The sequence below is a fragment of the Trichechus manatus genome, unplaced genomic scaffold (genome assembly GCF_000243295.1).
Source record: "Trichechus manatus latirostris isolate Lorelei unplaced genomic scaffold, TriManLat1.0 scaffold00153, whole genome shotgun sequence".
Lineage (NCBI taxonomy): Eukaryota > Metazoa > Chordata > Mammalia > Sirenia > Trichechidae > Trichechus > Trichechus manatus.
In genome coordinates this window covers 3,556,490-3,581,404 of record NW_004444089.1, presented here as the reverse complement: position 1 = coordinate 3,581,404, position 24,915 = coordinate 3,556,490, and the positions used below count along the sequence as shown (strand labels likewise).

The 24,915-nt window shown below is 46.1% G+C and overlaps 2 protein-coding genes and 1 non-coding gene across 5 annotated transcripts in view; 2 read left to right on the top strand and 1 right to left on the bottom strand.

The window, feature by feature from the left end:
* The window catches only part of N4BP2L1 (NEDD4 binding protein 2 like 1), a 19,406-nt gene extending 6,746 nt beyond the window's left edge, over window positions 1-12,660 (top strand). Inside the window, exons 2-6 of one of the 3 annotated variants that reach the window (XR_002825576.1) lie at window positions 6,155-6,282; window positions 6,569-6,657; window positions 9,550-9,626; window positions 10,722-12,364; window positions 12,558-12,660. Coding sequence is in view for 2 of the 3 variants with exons in the window: in XM_004386024.2 (XP_004386081.1) it covers window positions 6,155-6,282; window positions 6,569-6,657; window positions 9,550-9,626; window positions 10,722-10,980 (553 nt within the window). In the remaining variant the exon portion in view is untranslated. Of the gene's footprint in view, window positions 1-6,154; window positions 6,283-6,568; window positions 6,658-9,549; window positions 9,627-10,721; window positions 12,379-12,557 lie in introns of those variants that run through there. The other 2 variants (XM_004386024.2, XM_023740338.1) reach the window with 2 other exon arrangements.
* LOC111822292 (small nucleolar RNA SNORA16B/SNORA16A family) lies at window positions 3,088-3,222 on the top strand. Its single transcript, XR_002825579.1, has one exon. It is a non-coding gene; the product is annotated as a small nucleolar RNA SNORA16B/SNORA16A family (small nucleolar RNA).
* A 2,294-nt stretch (window positions 12,661-14,954) lies between the features above and the next one.
* The window catches only part of BRCA2 (BRCA2 DNA repair associated), a 53,777-nt gene continuing 43,816 nt past the window's right edge, over window positions 14,955-24,915 (bottom strand). The window contains exons 15-17 of the mRNA XM_023740337.1: window positions 20,822-21,066; window positions 18,542-18,688; window positions 14,955-15,936 (exon numbers count right to left, since the gene is read on the bottom strand). Coding sequence (XP_023596105.1) covers window positions 15,349-15,936; window positions 18,542-18,688; window positions 20,822-21,066 — 980 coding nt within the window. The 3' untranslated portion in view covers window positions 14,955-15,348. The remainder of the gene's footprint in view (window positions 15,937-18,541; window positions 18,689-20,821; window positions 21,067-24,915) is intronic.

Genomic DNA, 24,915 nt, shown 5'->3' with positions numbered 1-24,915 from the left:
CCTGTCCTCCCCCCTGTACCTGTCCTGTCCTGTCCTCCCCCCTCAGTGGAAGCATGACGGCCACCTGTTCACCTGTGTGCTTTCTGCTGTGTGTGTGTGTGTGCGTGACTGTGTGTGTGAGTGCGTGAGTGTGTGTACGTGAGTGTATGTGTGAGTGTGTGTGTGTGTGAGTATTTGAGTGTGTGTGAGTGTGAAATGCCGTTTGAAATGAAATGAGGAGAGGAGGCTGTTTTTCCCTGAGGGCTTTATCTGACAAGTGAAAAGCTGTCAGCCTCACGTCGCTCTCCTTCCGCGTTAGCGAGAGCGGGGCCGGGCACCAGGCTCTAGAACACGTTGCGTCTTAGCAGTGTTCGAGCTCCTTCTGGCCCCATCACACGTGGCTTGTAGTGTGGACTCGCCGAGGCTCCAAGGATGCTTGCTGACAGCGTCGTTCCCCTTCATTTGTATGTGGAACAGCATGGAATTTTCCATCAAGAGACGCACCTTTTATCTCTTCCCAGGGGAGCGGACAGGATGCTTTCCTGATATGATGTAGTGATAAGAGAGGCGGGCCAAGGGACACCCCACAGCCAAACCGAGAGTGAGCTGAACAAGCAGACCCCGCTGTGAAGGCCGCTAGGCGGCAGGCCCGGGCCTGGCCTTCACGTCTCCGAGGCCAGCGCGCTCGTGGATAGAACCAGGTCGCGATGGAAGTTGGTGTTATTCCACGTCTGTGCTGATGGAAATAGAAGATCCGGCAGCTGCCGCCTCAAGTCCGTAGTCCCTTAGGTCTACGTGGACAACTGCCAGCTTTGTGTATATACATATATATTTTTTAAGTGATTTATTTTTTTGTTGTTGAGAATATACACAGCAGAACACACACCAACCATTTGCACATGTGCAATTCAGTGACGTTGACTACATCCTTCGAGTTCTGTAACCATTCTCACCCTCTTTTTCTTGTTGTCCCCCCGTTAACGTAAACTCACTGCCCCCTAAGGTTCCTTTTTGAGGTGGCTGTTGTCAATTTGATCCCATATAGATAGTTCTTAAAAGAGCACAGTGCTCAAGGCAGACATTCTTTACTAATTAAAAAAAAAAACCCAAACTCATGGGTGTAGAATCCATTCTGACTCATAGCGACCCTGTAGGACAGAGTGGAACTGCCCTATAGGGTTTTCAAGGTTGTAATCTTTACAGAAGCAGACTGCCATATCTGTCTCCCGTGGAGCGACGGGTGGATTCTAACTGCCGACCTTTCGGTTAGCGGCCAGGTGCTTGACCACTGCACCACCAGACCTCTTACTGCAAACTTACTACAACTTTTTCTATTTTTAATGATTTCCCTAAGGTGGATCGTAAATCTCCTGTCCCCAGCCCTGAAAAGTGCTTGCTGCGCCTCCCTCTGGAGGCTGGGATGAATGAGGACTGTATTTGAACAGTCAGAATCCATATGCAGCCTGTGTTTAGACCCATGTCCACAGTCCAGCTCTACAGGAGAGTCACATCAGCCTACTCCTGGCGCTGCTTGGAGAGGGGAAGAAGACGTGGCTGGACTGGAGCACCGTCCTGTTCCCATGGGGATTACGACATGAGGTGGAAATGGAAGGAGACGTCAAAGGGAAGACTTTTCACAGGAAAGCTCAGCAGATATACAGGAAGTTCCATCAGAGGCCATCCAGTCCACACCCAGGGAACTAAGCTCAGAGACGTGTGTTGATCACGGTCACTGGGCTGAACCGTCTCCTGACTTCTAGTCCAGAGCTTGTCTTCTTCCAAAAGGAGGAGGCTGGTGGAGTGGCCCGGTGAAAGAGGAGAGGGCCTGGTCTTAAGGGGGCTAAGTTAACCTGGATTTCAGTGCCAGGGTCAGGAAAATAAAAAAATAAATTAGAAAAGAACTGTTACCATTGAGTTGATTCTGACTCGTAGAGACTCTACAGGAGAGGCTAGAACTGCTGCGTGGGGTGTCCTAGGCTGTAATCTTCACAGGAGCAGATCGCCAGGGCTTTCTCTCGCGGAGCTGCTGGGTGGGTTTGGGTTTGAACCACTGGCCTTTAGGTTAGCAGCCAAGTGCTTTAAGCACTGTGCCACCTGGGCCACTCTAGGCCCAGTCACCTCCTTTTGTTTTATTTGTCTCCTAATTTCAGAAACTGACTCACCAGGGAATCCATCTTTTGTGTTAACGTGGCACCGCTGGGGATGATGGAAGGAGAAGAAGTTTAGACTTTGTTACGAAGTATTCATGTTTGTCCTGATGAGGATGTGTGCGAGAGAGACGTCCTGATCAACACCCCCCGCTCAAGGGTGCCTTTGGTGATAGGGTATTTCTAATTTGACTCCATGCCGAGTTCCTTCTTGACGTTTCAGTGAACCCTCCGTTCACGGCACCTGTCCGAGGCCGTTCAGACGGTTGTGTTGTTGCTGGGTGCCGATTCCGGCTCATAGTGACAGAGTAGAACAACAGCCCAATAGGATTTCCTAGGCTGTAATCTTCACAGGAGCACATCACCAGATCTTTCTCCCACAGAGCTGCTGGTGGGTTCGAACTGCCACCCTTTTGGTTAATAGCCAGCACTTAGCCATTGGGCCACCAGGGCTCTAGATGAGTCCAGTAGGAAGTTATTTCTGACCACTCCGAGTGCTCAGATGCCTGGGCTCCGTGAGACTCCGGACCTAGTATGACAAAAACGAGTCTAATTTTTAATTGTTCCTTCGGCGGATCTCTTTTGGATCGTGCCTACGGCTTGGGGAGAAGGGGCCCGTTTTTACCCGGAGGGGAGTCTGGGGAGGGAGCTTGCTCTTCCTTCTCCACTGCCCTCTCCTCGGCAACTTCTGTGGTTGTCCTCTGCTGCTGTGGCGGCAGCCCTGACACGTGACGACCCCACGCACAACGAAACACTGCGTGTCCTGTGCCATCCCCATCATCTGGTGTGGCTCAGACCCTTGTGATCCACAGGGCTTTCATTGACTGATTTTCAGAAGTAGGTTACCAGGCCTTTCTTCCAGGGTGCCTCTGAGTAGACTCAATCCCCAAGCTTTTCAGTTAACAGCTGAGCGCTGTTTGCAGCACCCACGGACTCCATTTGTACCAAAAAAGGGATTAAAAGTTAGCGTCAAAGATGCAGCTGCTCCCCCATTTCTACAGCAGTCAGTCAAAAAAAGACCACAAAGTGGCAGTTGTTCTCTTTGGCCACTGTTCTGTCATCTAACTGATTTGTGACATTTTGGGAAAAGACGGCTAAAATACCGAGGCTGGTTGTACATGTGGTTCCTTCTCGAGTTCTGAGCGTGACCCCCAGGAGGCAAACGTGGGGAGACTTCCCTGAAGTCCCCTTAGCCATTGTGGGTTGGTGGCATCCATGAGGCTTGTGGGGATGGAGGTGTCTTAGGCTGCGTTCCTAGAGAAGCAAAACCAGTGAAGCGTATATATATATAGAGAGAGATTTGTCCCAAGGAAATGGTTCACGCAGCTGTAAAGGCCGGCAGGTCCCAAGTCTGTGGGTCAGGTCAGGCTGGAGGCTTCTCCTGACTCATGTAGCAGCAGGGGCTGATGAACTCAAGATTGGCAGGTCAGACAGCAGGCCGCTGGCTCACAGGCTGTGGAGGCTGATGACTCCAAGATCATGGTGTGATGGATTGCTCATGGAGAGAGTGCAGAGTAGAAAAAGTGAGCCTGAAGACAGGGTTTTAAAAAAATAATTTATTTTTGTTGTTGTTGAGAATATACACAGCAAAACATATACCAAATCAACAGCTTCTGTCTGTACAAGTCATTGACATTGATGACATTCTTCAAGTTATACAACCATTCTCACCCTCCTTTTCTGAGTTGTTCCTCCCCTATTAACATAAACTCACTGCCCGTAAGCTTCCTATATAAAGACAGATTTGTTTGTTCTTCTAGCAGTCCATGGTATATTTTCAATATTCTTTGCCAACACCATAATTCAAAGACATCAGTTCTTCTGCGGTCTTCCTTATTCATTGTCTAGCTTTTGCATGCATATGAGGCGATTGAAAACACCATGGATTGGGTCAGGTTCACCTTAGTCCTCAAAGTGACATCTTTGCTTTTTTAACACTTTAAAGAGGTCTTTTGCAGCAGATTTGCCCAATGCAGTACGTCGTCTGATTTCTTGACTGCTGCTTCCATGGGTGTTGGTTGTGGATCCAAGTAAAATGAAATCCTTGACAACTTCAGTATTTTCTCCGTTTATCAAGATGTTGTTTATTGGTCCAGTTGTGAGGATTTTTGTTTCCTTTATGTTGAGGTGTAATCCATACTGAAGGCTGTGGTCTTTGATCTTCATCAGTAAGGGCTTCAAGTCCTCTTCCCTTTCAGCAAGCAGGGCTGTGTCATTTGCGTGTCTCAGGTTGTTAATTGGTCTCCCTCCAATCCTGATGCCTCGTTCTTCTTCATATAGTCCATTTTCTCATATTATTTGTTCAGCATACAGATTGAATAAGTATGGTGAAAGGATACAACCCTGACACACACCATCCCTGAATTTAAACCACAGTATTCCCTTGTTCTGTTCGAACGACTATCTCTTGGTCTAAGTACAGGTTCCTCATGAGCATAATTAAATGGTCTGGAATTCCCATTCTTCACAGTGTTATCCATAATTTGTTACGATCTACACAGTTGAATGCCTTTGCATAGTCAATAAAACACAGGTAAAGATTTTTCTGGTATTCTCTGCTTTCAGCCAGGATTCATCTGAAATCAGCAATGTCAACTCATTTCCTACCTAGTGTAAAATCTACCTTCTTCCAAAAAAATCTGAATATTGATTTAAGTAGAAACGTCTTCTCTTTGAAGTTATTTTGTGTAACGCATAATACACTTTTTTTTTTTTAAAAGGAATACTAACCACAAAAAAAAAACCAAACAGTTGCTGTGGAGTCAACTCCAACTCTTGGCGACCCCACGTGTGTCAGAGTAGAGCTGTGCTCCACAGGGTTTTCAATGGCTGATTTTTTTGGAAGTAGATCACCAGGCCTTTCTTCCAAGGCACCTGTGAGTGGACTCGAACCTCCAAGCTTTCAGTTAGCAGCCAAGAGCGTTAACCATTTGTAGCACCCAGAGACTCTGAGAGAAGTCCTCCCTGATGGTTTGTCTTCTTTCGCTGATATTTTCCTGTTGTAGAGACAGAGAGAGAGGATGGCATGTGCTCTCTTTCCTCTGGGTTGAGGTCATTGTAAATACGTTACCTGACAGGGCGGCCCCCACACACCACACTTCAGGGAGAACTAGTTTTCTCCTGGGTCCTTATGGAGTCGGAGCTCCAAGGAAGCGGGACCCTGGGCAGGTAAGCGTTTGTGGGGCCAAGGGAAGGACTGAGCACGGGACATGATGCCGGAGGGCAGGTCTCAGGTGGCCCCAGGGACTGGCCATGTCTGAGAGCAGTGGTGTTGGGGCAGAGGGAAGTTACCACACCCTCAGCTTCGTCATCAGAGTCAGTCCTGGTTGCTGCCCAGGTCAGCGGTGGTGACCAGCACCTCTTAGCTTCAAGGTTAGCAACACACAGGTCCCATCTCAGTCTTCTGCTGCCTCCAATTCAGGAGAGACACCTCGCAGAGACGGTGAGCCTCTCTTTTAAAATCTAGGAGCCCTGGTGGCACAGTGGGTAAGCACTTGGCTGCTAACCAAAAGGTTGGTGGTTTGAACCTACCAGCCGCTCCGTGGGAGAAGGATGTGGCGATCTGCTTCCATAAAGATCACAGCCTTGGAAACCCTATGGGGCGGTTCTGCTGTGTCCTATGGGGTCGCTATGAGTCGGAATTGACTTGATGGCAACGGGTTTGGTTTTTTGGTTTGGTTAGCATTTTCAAAGGACCCTGGTTGCACAGTAGTTGAGTACTCAGCTGCTAACCAAAAGGTTGGTGGTTTGAACCCACCATCTGCTCTGCAGTAGAAAGACCTGGCAATCTGCTTCCATAAGAATTACAACCTTGGAAACCCTCTTGGACAGTTCTACTCTGTCCTATGGGGTCGCTCCGAGTCGGAATTGACTCAGCGCCAACAGGCTTTCTTTTCAAATGGAATGTCAACACCTCAAAGCCTGTGTTCTCAGAATCACAGATTGCCAGCTGTTAGAGATGGAAGGCAGTGAGTTCGAGGGTGACGGTGGGTTAAGAAATCAGTTTCTCTCGTTTCCCCATTTTCCAGACAGCTGCAGCTCGACTTCCCCAGGGCCGTGATTTTCAGCACGGATGACTTCTTCTCCCAGGAGGACGGCACCTATGAGTTCAACCCCGACTTCCTGGAGGAAGCTCACAAATGGAACCAGAAAAGAGGTGACGGACCCTTCCCCAAGCCCCAGGGAGGCTTGTTGTGCGTTGATAGATTGTAGCTGCCGCAGAATGCGTACGTTTTAGGGAAGGAACCTACAAAGTCCCTCCACTCTTTTGCCCAAACAGAATGCCTGGGCATGATACCCGCCCTAGATTCCGGGAGAAGGTTACTGATGATGGGTGCTGGAGTGGGAGGACATCCTGTAATGAAAGCACCAAGGCCGGGTCTCGCTTGGCCTTCCCTGACTGTCGCCTGTGTGGTTAACTGTTATGTAACACTGTGTTGCAGCGAGAAAAGCGATGAGGAACGGCGTCTCCCCCGTAATTATTGATAACACCAACCTCCAGGCCTGGGAGATGAAGCCCTATGCCCTCATGGTAGGAAGAAGTATCATTGTGAATTGTTCGCTGGCGGACATTTTGTGAAAAAGTTGAAACGTTTGTTCTTCCCCCTTTCTCTGGCCTTCCATGACCTCGTCGTGTTTACTAAGGTAGCTTTTCCGGGGAGCCAGTGAGGGGTTTGACTGTAGTGCTGCTCCGCTGTTCAGTGGCAGAAAATTCACCTAGATGCTCATCTTGCCTCAGGGCACGAAGTTTAAATGTCGCTCTTGGGTGCCGAGGAGTCGATTCCGACTCATAGCGGCCCCAGGTGACAGCATGGAACTGCCCCCTGGAATTTTCTAGGCTGTGATCTTTATGGGAGCAGATCACCAGGTCTTTCTCCCGAGGAGCCGCTGGGTGAGTTTGAACTGCCGACCTTTTGGTTAGCAGCCGAGCGCTTAACTATTGTGCTACCAGGGCCCCTACAATTTTTAAGTAGTCTTTGGTAAATAGTCGTTGGTCTGAGTTCTTGATGGCTTTTCTGTCTCGGTCATTTTCCTAAGTGGAGGCTCTGCAGAGAAGCAGCTGGTGAAATGCACAGAGCAGGACTGGGCTCCCCATGCGCCTGGCCCAGCTGCCGGCTGCGCTCACAGGCGGCCTTGCCTCCAGGAGCTGGTGGCAGCACTCTGCACCGTTGCTGCCTTGGGACCTGCAAGGCAACAGAATTGTCTAGTTTAAGAACAGATTTAGGATTAATCCTGTAGCTTTATTCAGATACTATAATATAAATACACAGGTAGAGATAAAGCTACCTTCCACTGTCGGAATTAATAGAACAGTAATATGAATAGAACATTGTACACATTTGGTTTAATTTTGAGGTATGTGTGATCTTTTTTTCAGACATATTGCATCTCTTACGCTAAGTTTTCATTCCCTATTAGGCATGCCCAACCCATTGCTGTCAAGTTGATTCCGACTCACAGCGACCCTATAGGACAGAGTAGAACTGCCCCATAGGGTTTCCGAGGCTGCTTTATGGAAGCAGATCGCCAGATCGTTCTCCTGCAGAGCTTCTGGGGGGTTCAAACCACTGCCCTTTCAGTTAGTAGCTGAGCACTTAACCACTGCACCACCAGGGCTCCTGATATTAGGCATAAAAAACCCGTACCAAACCCTTTGCTGTTGAGTCGATTCCAACTCATAGCGACCCTATAGAACAGAGAACTGTCCCGTAGGGTTTTCAGGGAGCAGCTGGTGGATTTGAACTGCTGACCTTTTGGTTAGCAGCCGAGCTCTTAACCACTGCGCCACCAGGGCTCTGCTATTGGGCATAGGGAGGAGGAAAGCTCCAGAAACATACAGAGTGGGGCAGGAAGAAGACAGCTGAGTACTGTACTTCGTCATCCCTAATCCCCACTTGGTTAATTGTGAAATGAATATCTCTAAAACTGGGCTCATGGCGGCCTGTTTTTAGGCTTCTTACATCTCGGGCAGAGTAGCGTGCCTACAGGTTCGCTTTTGGTCCACAGCTCTACGTCCGTCAGTTTCACGTAGGTCCATCTTGTGGGACTTTGGTGAGTGTGAGAAGAACGGGGTCTACCTTTGTTGATACTTCCGTTCATGGATCGAGAGTCCAAATTAGAAAAGAAAGGCGCAGAGACATGAGTGGTCCAGTGAGTTAAGGCACAGATGAAACCCAAGAGTTAGGCTTCGCTGACAGCGGACTAAGGGAAGTTGTTTTACTTTTATTTTCTGGCTATGTACAATCGTTTTCAGCCATCCACAGTGATTGCATAGCGCCCAGACATCAGATATTTTCCAGATGTGGTATTTGAAACCTTCCCTGGTTACAAGTGTCCATCCCAGGAATGAAGAGAGATGTTTTTACTCAGGTATCCACACTTCATTCTGTATCTTACAACACAATAAACAACAGTGATCAGAGAAAGTTTAGTTTGAGAAGAAAAGCAGTGAATTTATGAGTGTAAAGAATATAGGGATGTGTAGGTATTACAAGAGTTTTCTAAACTCAAGGAAATGGGACATGAAGCCCAACTGTACCGAGTGCAGGGAGAGCTGCTTTAGGAGGAAGAGTAGGTAGCCACTCTGTGGAAATGACTTTTATTTCATCAGCCATGTTGCTATGATGCTCTCACTTTCTCAACCAGGCATAGGGGGCAGGACAAGATACCTGACCGAAGTGAATCTACAGTCATCATGTAGGAGAGTTTGAGAAGTCTTTGAGGTCACTGCTCATACCTGCAGGCAGGGCATTAAACTAGTTCAGCCATCCCCTTTTTTTTTTTTAAATACATGATTTATTTAATTTTTGTTGTTGAGAATATACCCAGCAGAACGTACACCAATTCAGCAATTTCTGCGTGTACAGTCCAGTGACATTGATCACATTCTTCAAGTCGTACAGCCATTCTCACCCTCCTTTTCCGAATTTTTCCTTTGCCCATTAACCTAAACTCACTGCCCCCTAAGGTTCCTATCTAATCTTTTGAGGTGCTCTTGTCAATTTGATCCCATATAGATAGTTCTTAAAAGAGCACAGTGCTCAAGGCAGACATTCTTTACTAGTTAAGCTAAACTGTTGTTTGGTTTTAAGAAGACTTCAGGGGATATTTTTGGTTTAAAGTTTAGAGGTTGTCTCAGGGCACAGCTATCTACTTGTAAAATGTTCAAAACGAAGGAACCCTTACCATTTTCCTACATACTGTATAAAATTGACCAAAATTTATCACTGGGAACCATAATACATAATCTAAGAGTGGCTAGGTGTTGAAATGAACCAACTGTATTTTGTAAGATAAATTAGGCACTGGGTTACTGGTAAAGCAAGGAATTTTAGAAAGAACTCGTAAATGTTAAATGGCAGCGTATACATTCCCAAACATACATACTATGTCTTCAATGTTTTATGTGCTTTTGAAAAATCAGGCACTTGAAAATAACTATGAAGTTCTATTCCGAGAACCTGCCACTCGCTGGAAATTCAACGTTCCAGAGTTAGCAAGGTACTTCTTTGCTTTTCTAGAGTCTCATTGTGTGTCCTGCTATTTTCAGGTGTTTCAGAATGAACAAAGAATCTTTTCAGGCTGGAAATGGACATGGTAGTTTTCAGGCCAGAAATGGTAATTCTTGGAAATTGATCACTTTGGAATTATGAATGTGAAGACTTTGGTTTGGGGTCAGTTGCTAACATAATGCAACATGCTAAGTCTTGGCTTGGACTCGTCCTTTCAAAGGGCAAACTGAACATTCTGCTGAAACGCTTCTTCATTAATAAACATTTAAAAGCACTTCCCTCTGCATGGGATTGTACGTGTCAATGGGGTGTTTGCATTTAGGTTAAATAAAGGTTTTTGGATGTGGTTCATGTAGGGTCTAGATGCTGCTTCTACTGGTAAAGTAATACATTTCCAGATAGTAGTACTAACTTGTTGATTGGATGCATGGGTTCTGCTATTTACTGTCTGTGTTATTTGATAGTGCTAGTGATGTAAAGCAACCATAAAATCATCGTTTACTTCTTAGAAATGATGCTAGTTCATTCTTACAGTTACAAGCAGATTGTTAAGTGTTTCTGGAAGTGGGTCTGTGGACCAGCCTCATCAGAACGCCTTGGGGGGGTGGTTAAAATCCTAGTTCGCGGACTCCATTCCATAGTCGGAATCTCTAGTAATTACATTTGAACCACATCCCCAGTGGGTTTTGGATACCCACTAGACTCTCAGATGGTTTTGGTGAGCATCTAGAAGTATCCAGGACTGGCTGCTGCAAATGGATGCTGTGTGCATGTTATCAACAGGCAGGTACAAGACAGGGGCCTCATGGTGTCCTCTGACCTCTAGAAGCACAGAATGGAGACTTCCAGAAATGAAGCGTTTCTGAAGTGTCAGCTCCTTGCCAACTTCAGGGCAGTTTGGAGGTGGCGGGGGCGGGGAGCATGGCAGACAGGAGTGGGGCCGGAAAGATAGCAGGCGTAGCAAGGTGTCTGGCTTTTGCCAGTCAAGTCCTGAGCATTTAGGTGATAATACAGGCCTCGTAAAATGCAGATGACTCCTGTGACATAGCACCGTAACGAACACTTGCCTCCTTTTCCCACACAGAAGAAACATTCATGGAGTCCCGAGAGAGAAGATCCACCGCATGAAAGAACAGTATGAACACGGTGTCACCTTTCACAGCGTGCTTCATGCCGAAAAGCCGAGCTGGGCGACCGGAAGCCAGGACAGGAATACGGCGGCGCCTTCCGAGGGCGCGGGGGACTGGCGGGCCTGTGCAGAGTTTCCCAGCCGGAGGGCCCCCGGGGGCTTCGCCAGCGACAGCTTCTTCAGCAGGAGGGGTGGTTGCCACCGCGGATATTAGCGTCTTGTCTTCCGGCTGTTTACAGTTTTCCTAAATCAGTTTTTACGCCAGTTTTTGGTATTTATTCCTTGTTCAGTTTTAGCCAGAGCTCTAATTCCAGTGTAGATAATTGAACCCCAAGTTTTCTAGCAGATGTCATTCTAGTCATCGTCTGCAGCAGGCTTGTGTTCAAGTGTCCCATGTGCCTGGTTTGCTGCGGGGCTTCTGCAGATTGGAGGAAGCAATGCCCCTTTCTCGAGGGAAACCCGAAACCCGAGAACATACCGAGATTAGTCCAGCAGGTTCATCAACGAAGGGAAGGGTTTACAGTATCTAAGCTTCAGCGCTACTTTCTCTGAAGTGTCCGTTTACTTTTCCAGGAAATTCATCTCCGTGAGGAAAGTGGGGGAAGGAGAGGCGACGGGAGAAATTTTAGCGCCATTGCTAACTTATGTGGTTTGCGTGACTCTGATGACAGCGATTTTATTTTGTTGTTGAGACTATACACAGCAAAACAAACACCAGTTCAGCAGCTTCTACATGTACGATTCAGTGGCATTGATTACATTCTCCGAGTTGTGCAACCATTTTCACCCACCGTTTCTGAGTTGTTCCTTCTCCGGTAACGTAAACTCACTGCCCCCTAAGCTTCCTAAATATTGATTTTCTTCTAAAACAAATATGCCAGAAAGTTTACATCTGCGTCAATACTGCCCTTCAAAGGAGACACTTTGGGAAGTCACACTTTGTGTTTTAACACCACTTTGTTCAACAGGGTTAAACCTGAATACATTTCGGCTATTGCTCAACTAGTGTGAGTAAAACAAGCCTGCCTTCCGTAAAACACCAATGTTTGAAAGGAATAATTAAATGATGTTTAAAATTTCTGCCTATAAATGTGATTGGTCGGCAGCCTGAATGTGTGGGAGCACGAGGAGTTAAGCACCCCAGCACAGAGATCACGTAACCAGTAGCCAGTCAACTCTGACTCGTGGTGACCCCATGGGCATCGGAGTAGGACTGTGCTCCGTAGGGTTTTCAGTGGCTGATTTTTTGGAAGTAGATGGCCAGGCCTTTCCTCCGAGGTACCTCTGGGTGGATGTGAACTGCTAGCCTTTTAGTTAGTAGTGAGCGCTTAACTGTTTGCACCAAGAAACCGTGCTTACTGTAAGGTGAGCAGTGTTGGTGTTTTGTGTGGTGTTTAGGACAATGAAGTTCTCAAGTCTGACATGTTCCTGAATCCAAACTCCATGCCAGCAGGTTAGGAGCAAGTCAACTTGGTGACCACGGCAGCCACGACCACGTGGGATGTCCGCTTTCTACTGTGGGCCAGCAGCTTCTAACGCTCTGTGGAGTGGTATTTCCAGTGTCCCGTATGATGGTGCTTTTACGGTTATTAAAAATTGTATGTAACATTTACAGGTTTGTCTTTGAATCTGTTTTTTTTTCCCTAAATTAAACAATATAAAACATGTAATCACCGAATCCCAAGGAAGTCAGCCAGCTAAGAGCTGGTTCCTCTGTAGCAGAAACCACGTGAATAAACAGGATGCACAAAGGTAAGCCCACGAAAGCCCACGTCTGTCTGCTTATGTAAGTTACCTGACCTGCGCACGAGTCGGGATTGACGGCAGCTAACCAGTGCACGTCAGAAAGAGGTTTCACTAGCATTCCGTTACCTGACGGTTTGACACCCACCCAGCATCCTGAGGACCAGCAACGCACCTGTGATGGTTCCATCAACACTTTGTAAGTGAGTGTCTGTAACAGAGTTTGGCTGACAGATGAGAGTAAGTGTGAATGAATCTAAGGGGTTAGCGTGTTTCACTAAGCTTTAGGAGCCCAAGCACGGCGTGTGACAGAGCAGAACTGTTCCGAAGGGTTTCCCGGGTGGTGATCTTTACTGGAGAAGATGCGAAGTCTTTCCTCCTGCAGAGCCGCTGGTGGGTTTGAACCATGAGCGCTTAACTGTTACCCCACCAAAAACCCACTGCCCTCAAGTTGATTCCGACCCAGAGATCCTGTAGGACAGAGTAGAACTGCCCAGAGGGTTTCCAAGGCTGTCATCTTTACAGAAGCAGACTGCCACAGCTCTCTCCCGTGGAGTGGCTGGTGGGTTTGAACCGCCCACCTTTCAGTCAGTAGCGAGCACTCACCCACTGTGCCCCAAGGGCTCCTCATTTACTCCTGTTTGCAGGCCCAGGTAATCCTAACCACCGACCTCTCAGCAGCAAGCGCTCACCCACTGTGCACCAGGGCTCATTTACCCTTTTGCAGGCCCAGGTAATCCTAAGCATCCTAGTCAGTCTTTCTGTGGAACCAGCTGGATACAGACGGCTTCAGTGGTCTAGGTGAGAAGGGAGGTATGTCAGGGCGCCCATGCTGGGAACTGCTTTACCTTTGACACCACAGGAGCCCAAGGGGTCAGATTCTATCCTCCTGATTAATGTCTGACTCTGCTTAGGGTTTCTGGTTCCCCTGGCTGCGTGAGGAGCCCTGGTGGTGCAGTGGTTAAGAGCTACAAGGTCAACATTTCAAATCCACTAGCTGCTCCTTGGAAACCCTATGGGGCAGTTCTACTCTGTCCTGCGGGGTCACTATGAGTTGGAATCAACTGGAGGGCAACGGGTTTGGTTTGGGCTGGGTGGGGACTTACAGACCCAGAACTCACACAGAGTTCTGAAGAGTGTCCCGGGTTGTCTGCCTCTTCCTTTCCCAGATGGGCCCTGAAGTACTTGGTCTGAAAGCATGAAACATTATTGAAGCCACTAATTGTTTATTTGTCCCAATTACAAGTGATCTGTGTTTCCTCCGAACTCCCACAGCTCCTGATGGAGACGGTTTTTTGAACATCCAGCAGTGAGCTGTTTTCATGTATCATTGGCATCAGCACTGGAGCTGTGACTGCTGTATGCACACCACGGGCTCTCGGAGTGACTGTGGAATAAGGACACAAACTGCTTTCACCACGTGTCCCTTATTACGCAGCATACACTGTGGGCTATGATCATGAACCGATGACCTGTTTTAGGGATAATATCCACATACACTCGTTTCATGCTTTGCTCATGCAGCCTGGATGTGTTATTCACAGCAAAAGGACAGTGTGCGTTAGATATGTCTGCAAAGGGCAGTCTGAATGATAATGAACGGAGGTCAAAGCAGTTTTTCCAGAATTCAAAGGAAAGGGTAAATTCTTATAAATTTACTTCTTTCTGTTCACCTGAGACTCACGCTTTATTCCCTTGTCTAGCTGGATCCCTGGGGAAATCATTAGGATGTCAGGACAAAATGATTTATGAACACAACTTAAACCACATTAATACAACCAGCAGAACAGTTAAAAGACTAGCAAAATAGATCACCTGTTATGTTAATGGTTTTTAGAGAAGAGAAGAACCACGGATGCCAGTTAATCATTTATGAAAGCAAACAAACTGATTTTTAGAAGGCTTTATTCTTGGCTCTGACGTGCTTATAATTAGACAGACGTGTGGTATCTCATACAAATTTAAGGTGGATTAAAAAGACCTGACTTAGGAGCTTCTCCATGCTCTTAGCTTCTGGGTTAGAACTACTTGCACCCTTCTGTCTATTAAGCAGAAAAGAAAATACCTCATCAGAATGGCATCTTAAACTGAATGCTGTTTTCTGCCTTGGTGGTCAGCAAAAACCAGGTTGAAAAGGGAGTGCTTTCTGGGTCTCAGAAGCAGGTAAGATCAGTGCAAATGCAAAAGCCAGATACTCTGTAGTTAGGAAAACAAAACAAAACACAAAAACACTCTGAAACCTGCTCCTGACAAAGTATTTGAATTTTTAATAGAATTGGAAGTTAATTTCGAGAGCACACTGAAATCATAAAAAGGAACTGGACCGAGGGTCCTATTTCCCAGCCACGCACGCTGACTTGAGGATGGAGAACCGGGCAGAAGCCAACACCACCGCGGCGTCTTGTTCATCCCGACCTGTGAACAGGAGGGGACCCCAGCAGAACCAACAGCTGCAGCGCATAGTGAGCCACCGTGAAAAAAGCCTGAAATAGGAACTCGCACCGCGAGGAACACGGGAGTCAAAATAACTGTACTTAGAAACCAGGTCTGTGAAACCCATCCCCAATCTGAAAGTGAAAGGCACGTTTACCTCATTTGTAAAATAATACTTGTAGTGACCAAATCAAGTCATACAGATTGAAAGACTTGTGTCTCAGTTAATAAACTGACAGAGTTGGTTTTCAGGTCTATGACTGAAGCAGGCAGACAGCACCCTGAGGGTACACGCTCCCTTAGGTGCACTTGAACCATCTGTTTTCTCACGTCAATGCTGATGCGCAGCCTGGAATTCTGTCTGCTTTTCACACTGGGAAGGCTAAGAGTCAGCAGCTCGTTCATGTCACGTGCGCTTCGGTCGCCTGTGAAGTCTCGTGGGTGTGCTCTGTGTTACGCTCGTCTCCTGCACAGGAGTCCCACCTTCTTCTGCGCCGGCTGGGGGATCTTCCCGTTCTCTGACCACAGATGCACCATAAAGCGTCTGCAGTCCCGGCTGGCCTTCTGACCTAGTGGCCGCAGTCCTAGTGGGACCACCGATAGGTGTGAGCGGACTTTCTCCTGCTGAGCCAGACAACAGGGCCTGAGTGTCTATCAAGGCAAGTTCTTCGTCAGCTATCGAATCGCTTTCCAAAAGAGAACTTTCACTGACTTTTTTACGTGGAGTCAACTGAGGAGAAGTCAGTTCTTTTTTCTTGATAGGCGTTTTGTACTTGGTGCCACAACTCCGTGGCGGCTGGAATGCTTTCTGTGCAGCCGGAGAAACAAACGTACAGACCGGACTAACAGGCGGAGGCAGAGGCAGTCTGCTCAGCAAGTCCAAGGCTCTTCTCTTCCGGGCGGCTCTGTGGTCATCACTTTCTTTCTCCCCTTTACACCAAGATTTCAAAGTCTTCTGGGCTGATACAGGTGTGGAAGGAGCCTTCCCTTCTGGCTGCAAAGTGACGAACAACCGATAATTAATCTCATGATTAGAAAAAGACAGCTAATAAAAAACAAATCAAGGAGCCTACCGTAATTATGTGCTAATGTATAAAAATCAAATTCACTTTTCATTACAAGTATTGAGTCACACAAACACCGCACACACGCTCACTCCCCCACGGGCCAGTAGAGCTAACGATGTCTAGAGGCGTTCACAGTCCTATTCCAGAAAGAAAGAATTTTGCACTAGAGGATATGAAAATGACAATCGGACAAAAGAAAGAGGAAGACAAAGTAAAAGACAAAAGAGGAGGTGGGGACAAAACTTAGGAAACTTATTGTTTAATCTTTTTTATTATTAACGGGTTTAACAAAGACAAACATTTTAAAACCATTTTAACAACACAGTCTGTGTTCTAACACTTACTCTCCCAGCTGTGTTACGTCAGGCAAAGGGCACGACCTCCCTGTGCCACAGTTTCCTCGTCTGTAAAATGGGGACACTAACAGTCTTCACCTTATAGGGTGGCTGAGGACTGAATGAGCTAATACAGATGGACCCTTTGGAAACGGTCGGCTACTTAAGAGTTAGTTATTAGCCAATATGACCGAACTTCACAACGACGCAGGAAGCATCAAAAGAAGATGGAAGGAATATACAGAGTCACTATACCAAGGACTGGTCGACGTTCAACCATTTCAGGAGGCAGCATATGATCAGGAACCTGTGGTACTGAGGGAAGGAGTCCAAGCTGCACTGAAGGCGTTGGCGAAACACAAGGCTCCAGGGACTGACGGAATATCAGCGGAGATGTTTCAACAAACAGATGCAGCCCTGGAAGTGCTCACGCGTCTATGCCAAGAAATTTGCAAGACAGCTACCTGGCCGACCGACTGGAAGAGATACATATTTATGCCTATTCCCAAGAAAGGTGATCCAACCAAATGTGGAAATTATTGAATAATATCATTAATATCACAAGTAAAATTTTGCCGAAGATCATTCAAAAGCGGCTGCAGCAGTACACTGACGGGTAACTGCCAGAAATTCAGGCCAGGTTCAGAAGAGGACGTGGAACAAGGGCTATCACTGCTGATGTCAGACGGATCCTGGCTGAAAGCAGAGAGTATCAGAAAGATGTTTACCTGTGTTTGATGGACTATGCAAAGGCATTCAACTGTGTGGATCATAACAAATTACGGATAACACTGTGAAGAACAGGAATTCCAGAACACTTAATCGTGCTTATGAGGAACCTGTACATAGACCAAGAGACAGTTGTTCAAACAGAACAAGGGGATACTATGTTGTTTAAAGTCAGGAAAGGTGTGTGTCAGGGTTGTATCCTTTCATCATACCTATCCAATCTGTATGCTGAGTAAATAACCCGAGAAACTGGACTATATGAAGAAGAATGTGGCATCAGGATTGGAGGAAAACTCAATAACAACCTGCATTATGCAGATGACACAGCCTTGCTTGCTGAAAGTGAAGAGGACTTGAAGCAGTTACTGATGAAGATCAAAGACCACAGCCTTCAGTATGGATTACACCTCAATGTAAACAAAACAAAAATCCTCACAACTGGACCAATAAGCAACATCTTGATAAATGGAGAAAATACTGAAGTTGTCAAGGATTTCATTTTACTTGGATCCATAGTCAACACCCATGGAAGCAGCAGTCAAGAAATCAAAATATGCACTGCACTGGGCACATCTGCTGCAAAAGACCTCTTTAAAGTGTTGAAAAGCAAAGGTGTCACCCAGAAGACTAAGGTGCACACGACCCAAGCCATGGTGTTTTTAATTGCCTCATATGCATATGAAAACTGGACGATGAATAAGGAAGACCGAAGAACTGATGCCTTTGACTTGTGCTGGCAAAGAATATTGAATATACCATGGATGGCCAAAAGAAAGAACAAATCTGTCTTGAAGATGTATAACCAGAATGCTCCTTAGAAGGAAGAATGGCGAGACTACGTCTTACATACTTTGGACATGTTATCAGGAGGGACCAGTCCCTGGAGAAGGACATCATGCTTGGTAAAGTACAGAGTCAGCGAAAAACAGGAAGATCCTCAATGAGATGGACTGACACAGTGGCTGCAACAATGGGCTTAAGCATAGCAACGACTGTGAGGATGGTCCAGGACCAGGCAGTGTTCTGTTCTGCTGTACAGAGGGTCGCTATCAGTTGGAATCGACTTGACAGCACCTAACACCACGACCATGACAGAACTTAGCTTGATTTTTAACACGTGGACACATTTTTTGTGGTTTAAAGAGTTAAACCAAACTGAGCTTAGAAACCACTCTAAGTGTATGGAACAGGCCTCCTGGCAAAAAGAAACACTCAAAAAAGGCTTTCAGTCCCAGGCGCTCAGAATGCTAAACGTGAAAGCGCCTGCTTGGAAAACCTGACCCCAAAGGGTGTTACATTCTTGCTCCAGTAAACAAGATATAATTTCCAATGGGAGCCGGATACCCATTAACCACACTTTCTAAGTAAGTTTAATTACATTTTACCATGTTTACTAGGTATACATCAGAATATACTGTTGCCTTCATTTGTAAGAATCCTATTATTCCTTATGTCCACATGAACTTACCAGAAACTTACTGTCTGCACTGAGGACTGCTTGAGCAGCGTGCAGCTCTGAAAGGCAGTCTTTATTCGGGGTGGACCACTTGGGATCATTTGCATTAAGTATATGCATTAGCTTGTTTTCTGCATCATTGCAAAATACATCAATGTTCTAAGAAAATAAATGGTAAGAGCTGTTTTGTAAATTGCAAATCCACACGTTCATGTTTTCACAGTGTTTACATTAAAACTAGAAATAAAAAAAATTAAAGAATAAAAAATTTAAACCAGAGCAAAAGAGTAAGACACCCAAAATTTGGTAGTAACTGTCAAACAATATGCTAATATGCCAATGCAAAAGCAAGAGGAGTGATCTGGGGAGTGAAAGTTGCTGGAGGGGCCCTGGGGGCACGGTGGTTAAAGTGCTCGGCTGCAAACCAAAAGGTCAGAGGCTGGAACTCCCCAGCAGCTCCGTGGGAGAAAGATGTGGCAGCGCGCTTCCGTGAAGATCACAGCCTTGGAAACCCTATGGGGCAGTTCTACTCCGTCCCACAGGGTCGCTATGAGTCAGAATCGCCTCGAGGGCAGTGGGGTTGGGTTAAAGTTAGAAGGGACAGGACACAGAGAAAGAGTGAGTGTGTGTGAGTGAGGGAGTGTGCGTGCAAGTGTACGCATGTGAGTATGCGCACGTGTGTGTGCGTGAGTGCGTGTGAAGGTAAGAGACGTTGAGACCTCCCCATGATCTAGTTTAAACAACAAGGCATCCTGGGGTGCTGGATTTGGAGCTGGAAGATGGAGGCTCAAGTCCCAGCTTTATTTCCTACCTAAAGGCTGTAAATCATCTGACATCGAGAGTATTCCTTCTGCTACTGAGTCCATTTTCGACTCACAACAACCCCACGTGGTGGAGTAGACCTGTCCCATAGGATTTTGTAGGCTGTCATCTTTATGGGAGCAGATTGCCAGGTCTTTACTCCTGTGGAGTGCTGGGTGGGTCTGAACCGCTAACCTTCCGTTAGCAGCCGAGCACTTAACTGTTGCGCCACCAGGGCTCCTTCCAGAGTGCGCCTTAGGTAGTAAAATGAGACACCTGCCTCACTACCTCACATGTTCCAAGAATTAACTGAAACAACATGTAGGTTAAACCACATGAAATCCTCATTTCAGAATTCACAGATGTCAAACATCAGAACTCTCTTACGGGTTAGCCTAATTCATGGCAAACGGCAGTTACTAGCTGACTCTTCAGCAAGACTAATGAGAGCCAGAGAGGACATTTAACATGAACCGCCCTTCGTGGGGTCTAGGGAAACTTGGGTGTTGAGAGGAGGTAACCTGCTGTGAGCCAAACAACGGATGCAGCCCAGCCCAGCTCTGAAACCCCATCAGCTGGCGCTGCTCTGCACTCTGCCTGAGTCTCTGGGCGAAATATTAATGCAAGCTTCCCTCACACCGCCCGCTACCCCAGCACTTTTTAAATATGACTTTATAGAAATACATTCTGAATAACATGTTTCAAACATTAAACTATAGAACAAGGAGGCTTATCTTGTATGGATTCTTCACTAACTACCAATATATGAAAGCCATTATGTCAATGGGGAGCAGAGATGCAAGGGAGAGAAGGGTCTGGGCTCTGCATCCCGATGGCCTAAGTCGGAATCCCGGTTCCACCAACTCGGCTGTATGGCCCGGGGCAACTTCTGTTTCTCATCCATAAAGTAGGTAACAGTTCCCAACCTCATGGGGTTGAGAGCAGAATGAAATGAGACAATGCCTGGCACACAGTGAGCACTCAATAGATGATGGCTAATATAATGCATGATGTATATATGGATTAAAGCCTAAGAAGCATGCATGATCCTGGGGAAATTAATAGTGTTCTCCTGTTTGGGATTATTTCAAATCAAAGATAGGTGATAAACTGTATAAAATTCTGGACGTGAAGTTAAACGGAAACTTGCGGTTTACACACTGAGGTTTTCACTAATGACACTGCCCACTGCTGCATGCCCCAGGTGGTGCATTCTCGCTACGAATTTCTGCGTTGCCCACCCGCTCTGCAGCTCTTCACGCCCTTCTCAGTTTCTCCCAAGTCACTTCCCTTGGAATCGTTCTTTTCTCCCTGTAGCTATCCGTCCCCACCTTTCCTCAGTCTCCTCGGCTTCATGGACAATTAATATATGAAACTTCACCTTGTGTATTATGTCAATAACCCCATTTTCGTAACGGCCACTTCCTTAACATGTGAGTGTCAAGATAGGAAAATACCAAAAAAGAACGGTAATGCTGAAAATAATTTCACCTCAATGGCATTTTTCATTTTGCTGAACGCCTCTTGGAAGTGGCTCTCCTTTGGGCTGGCAGAAAATGTGGAAACATCGCCAGCAAATAAAGTCGGGATTCCTGATCCGGATAGTGGCCGCCACTGGAGGTTGCTGGCAGCAATTAACACAGGAGGTTTAACGATGTCTTCATTGAGATCTGACCAGAACTTCACGGCCAGCAGATCACGGCATTCATTTGACAAATAGACCACAGGGGCAAAACCTAGATGGAGAAAAGAAGAGAGCGCGTCTTCATTACACGCGTGTTAGATAATTTCAGAAACGCAAGGAACCTCTTACCTGCCCATGTATGCTGGCGTGTGCTAACGTTAAAAATAAATAAAAATAACCGAATTTAGAGAAATCTCAAGATTTCCAAAATGACCTGTTGCTCATGGTGTTAAAACTTCAAAGCCGACGTGACACCATAGGCTGTTACAGAGGGAGGGGAAGCACACACTCAAAAACTGCTGGTGGGATGTAGCCTCCTGGAGAAAAACGTGGTAAGACCTAAGGAAACTGCATACACACTTCCCTTTCCACCCAGCAATCCATTCTTAGCACTCTACGCTACTCTGATAAACACCAAAACCAAGCCCACTGCCATCGAGTCGATTCTGACTCATAGTGACCCTGTAGCACGGGGGAGAAGGGCCCCACAGGGTTTCCAAGGCTGTGATCTTTTAGGGAAGCAGACTGCCACATCTTTCTTCTGCGGAGCAGCTGATGGGTTGCAACTGCCGACCTTTCAGTTAGCAGCCAAGCACTGTAACCACTGCGCCACCGTGGTTCCTTAACCACACTAAAGGGGGTGGGAGAAAAAGAAATAACGTAAGTAATTTTAAAAAACAGTATGGTGATGGAATACTCTAAGGCTAAAGACACCAAGAATTGTCCATAAAAGCTGTAATCTAGTTATCAGACTTGTTTCTCCCAAGGGTCATGGGTCAGCAATTGTGAAACAACTTTTAGGTGTATACCAGAATGGAATGCATAATATATTGTAGATGATGAGAGCTGAGGTTCCTGCCATTGGAGAAAGAAGTTACAAATAAGGAAAAGGGGAAGGGGTTAAGAGCTGGGCTGCTAACCAGAAGACCAAAAGGCCAGCAGTTCAAATCCACCAGCCATTCCTTGGAAACTCTATGGGGCAGTTCCACCCTGTCCCACAGGGTCTCTGTGAGTTGGAATCAACGGCAACGGGTTGAAGGCTAAGAGGAACACTGTGGTGGTGGATTAGAACTACAGATATTAGTATTAACTCACAGTATTTAATTTACATACAGAGAAAAAAGGCAATATGCACAGGAATACATGCGTAGGCACTGGACATACATGTATTTTCCTAGCTGTCTGCTGAGGGCTCAGCAGTAATGACAATCCCACAGTAACGAGCACTTCCGGCAATCAGATCCTGGCTTCTAAACACCATTTCCTACTAAACAGGGAGCCAGGGCTTCCTGGAGAAGGACACACACAAGATGAAGCTGGAGCACCTTGCAATGCAAGGAAGGAAGGGTTCAAACGAGCACAGCGGCTGGTTGAAAGAACACAGCCACCAACCCCGAAAAGCTCCTAACGGCCAAAGTGGAAACAATCTGAGCCACAAATAATCAGAGTACTACATTTTAGCCCAGAGAATAAAATAAATCTACATCTGTGGGAAGAGAAGGTGGAAAAGCTCAATATCATCAGAACAAGGCCGAGAACAACTGTGGAACAGACCATCAATTGCTCATATGCAAGTTCAAGTTGAAGCTGAAGAAAATTAAAATAAGTCTACGAGAGCCAAAGTATGACCTTGAGTATATTCCACCTGAATTTAGAAACCATCTCAAGAATAGATTTGACACACTGAACACTTATGACCGAAGACCAGACAAGCTGTAGGATGACATCAAGGACATCATACACAAAGAAAGCAAAAGGTCATTAAAAAGACAGGAAAGAAAGAAATGGACCAAAATGGATGGCAGAAGAGACTTTGGAACTTGCTCTTGAATGCACAGTAGCCACAGCAAATGGAAGAAATGATGAAGTAAAAGAGCTGAACAGAAGATTTCAAAGGGTGGCTCGCGAAAACAAAGTATTATAATGAAATGTGCAAAGATCTGGAGATAGAAAACCAAAAGGGAGAACACACTCGGCATTTCTCAAGCTGAAAGAACTGAAGAAAAAACTCAAGTCTTGAGTTGCAATACTGAAGGATTCTATGGGCAAAATTCAAAATCTCTGCACACTGACACCTCTGAATCATGATGTTAATAAAGAATACTGAATATACCATGGATTGCCAAGAGAACGAACAAATGTGTCTTGGAGGAAGTACAACCAGAATGTTCCTTAGAAATGAAGATGGTGAGACTTTGTCTCACATACTTTGGATATGTTATCAGGAGGGGACCAGTCCCTGGAGAAGGACATCATGCTTGGTAAAGTAGAGGGTCAGCGAAAAAGGAAGACCCGCAACGAGATGGACTGACACCGGCAACAACAATGAGCTCAAACATAGCAACGATTGTGAGGATGGCGCGGGACCGGGCAGTGTTTCCTTCTGTTGTACATGGGGTCGCTATGAGTCGGAACCAACTCAACGGCACCTGACAACAACAAGAAGTCTGTACTGATGTAAGTAATCAAGTAAATTAATAAACTGGATAGAATTCCAATTCATTAACGTAGAAGGAAAGAGAAAAACAGAAAATCTCCATTAGGCAAATACCACAGTAATAGTTGTTCCAAACAAAACCTACTGATGGGTGCTAAAATTAGTGAAAGTCTGAGGAGGAATAGGATTTCCATAGTCCCAGAATATCCCCCAAGCCAGCCAGTGACGACAAAGGGAAAGAGTCACTCTGCGGTGCAGAAAGCCGGCGGGCACCCCTTTCACCAAGTGATGAGGGTTAAACAAAAGTGCCACCGACGCCCACTCACGGCGACCCCATGCGTGTCAATACAGTCAAAGTAGGACTGTGCTGCATTCGGTTTCCAGGCCTTTCTTCAGAGGGGCCTCTGGGCTGACTTGAACCACCAACCTTTCGGTCAGCAGCCAAGCATGTTAACCCTTTGGACAATCAATGTAAGTAATAATCAATACAATAATCACCAGTAATAAGATACATCCACATCATGAACCCCTCAGATAAGATGCAGTGAGACAGGCACACCACCCTTCTGGTGCTGATCCTGCAAAAAACGCATAACCTCATTCCAATCACGAGAAAACACCGACAAACCCAAATTGAAGGCAATGCTACAAAATAACTGGTCAGTCTCTTCAAAAGTGTTAAGAGCACCAAAAACAAGGGAAAGACTGAGGAATTGTTACAAGTTGGAACAGACTAAGGAGAAATAATGACTAAATGCAATGTGGGAACTTCAACAGGATTCTGGAACAGAAAAAAGGAAATAATGGAAACACTGGTTGAAATGCAAATGCATCTACAGCTTAGGTAATGACACCAATGTTAACTTCCCCGATTGAAATCATCGTATGATGTATTATGGTCATGCAAGATGTTAATGTTACGGGAGGCTGGGTGATGGGTACTTGGGAACGCTGTACTATTTCTGCAACTTTTCTGAAGGTCTGAAATTACTTCAATATAAAATATCAAACAATTTCAATGCCACAGAACACTAGGGGACACTGGATGAGCAGGGACAGGACTGAGGCTAGGACAGGACGAGGTTCCGGACATTCAACCCCACTACAGGCAGTCTCCGACACGCCCGGCGTATCTGAGTTACGATGACCGCGGTTACGACCAGTCTGTTTTTGGTACGTCTTAGTGTTAGTGATGTGACTACGTATAATGTTGCAGAGCATAATCTGCTGATGTTATCTTCTCAGATATTCACTCGAAGATGTTCAACGTTACGATTTACTGTTCAAAACACTGCTGTACAGCAGCCAAAAAAAAAGAGGTATCTGACTTACATCAGAACCGTCTTCTGACGTAGTTCCTGGACTAGAACCCCATTGTCAGTTGGGGACTACGTGTGTTTATAGTTCCTTGTTTGTGCTACTCTCTTGATGATGTTTCCCTTACACATGACAGGGAAGGAAAGG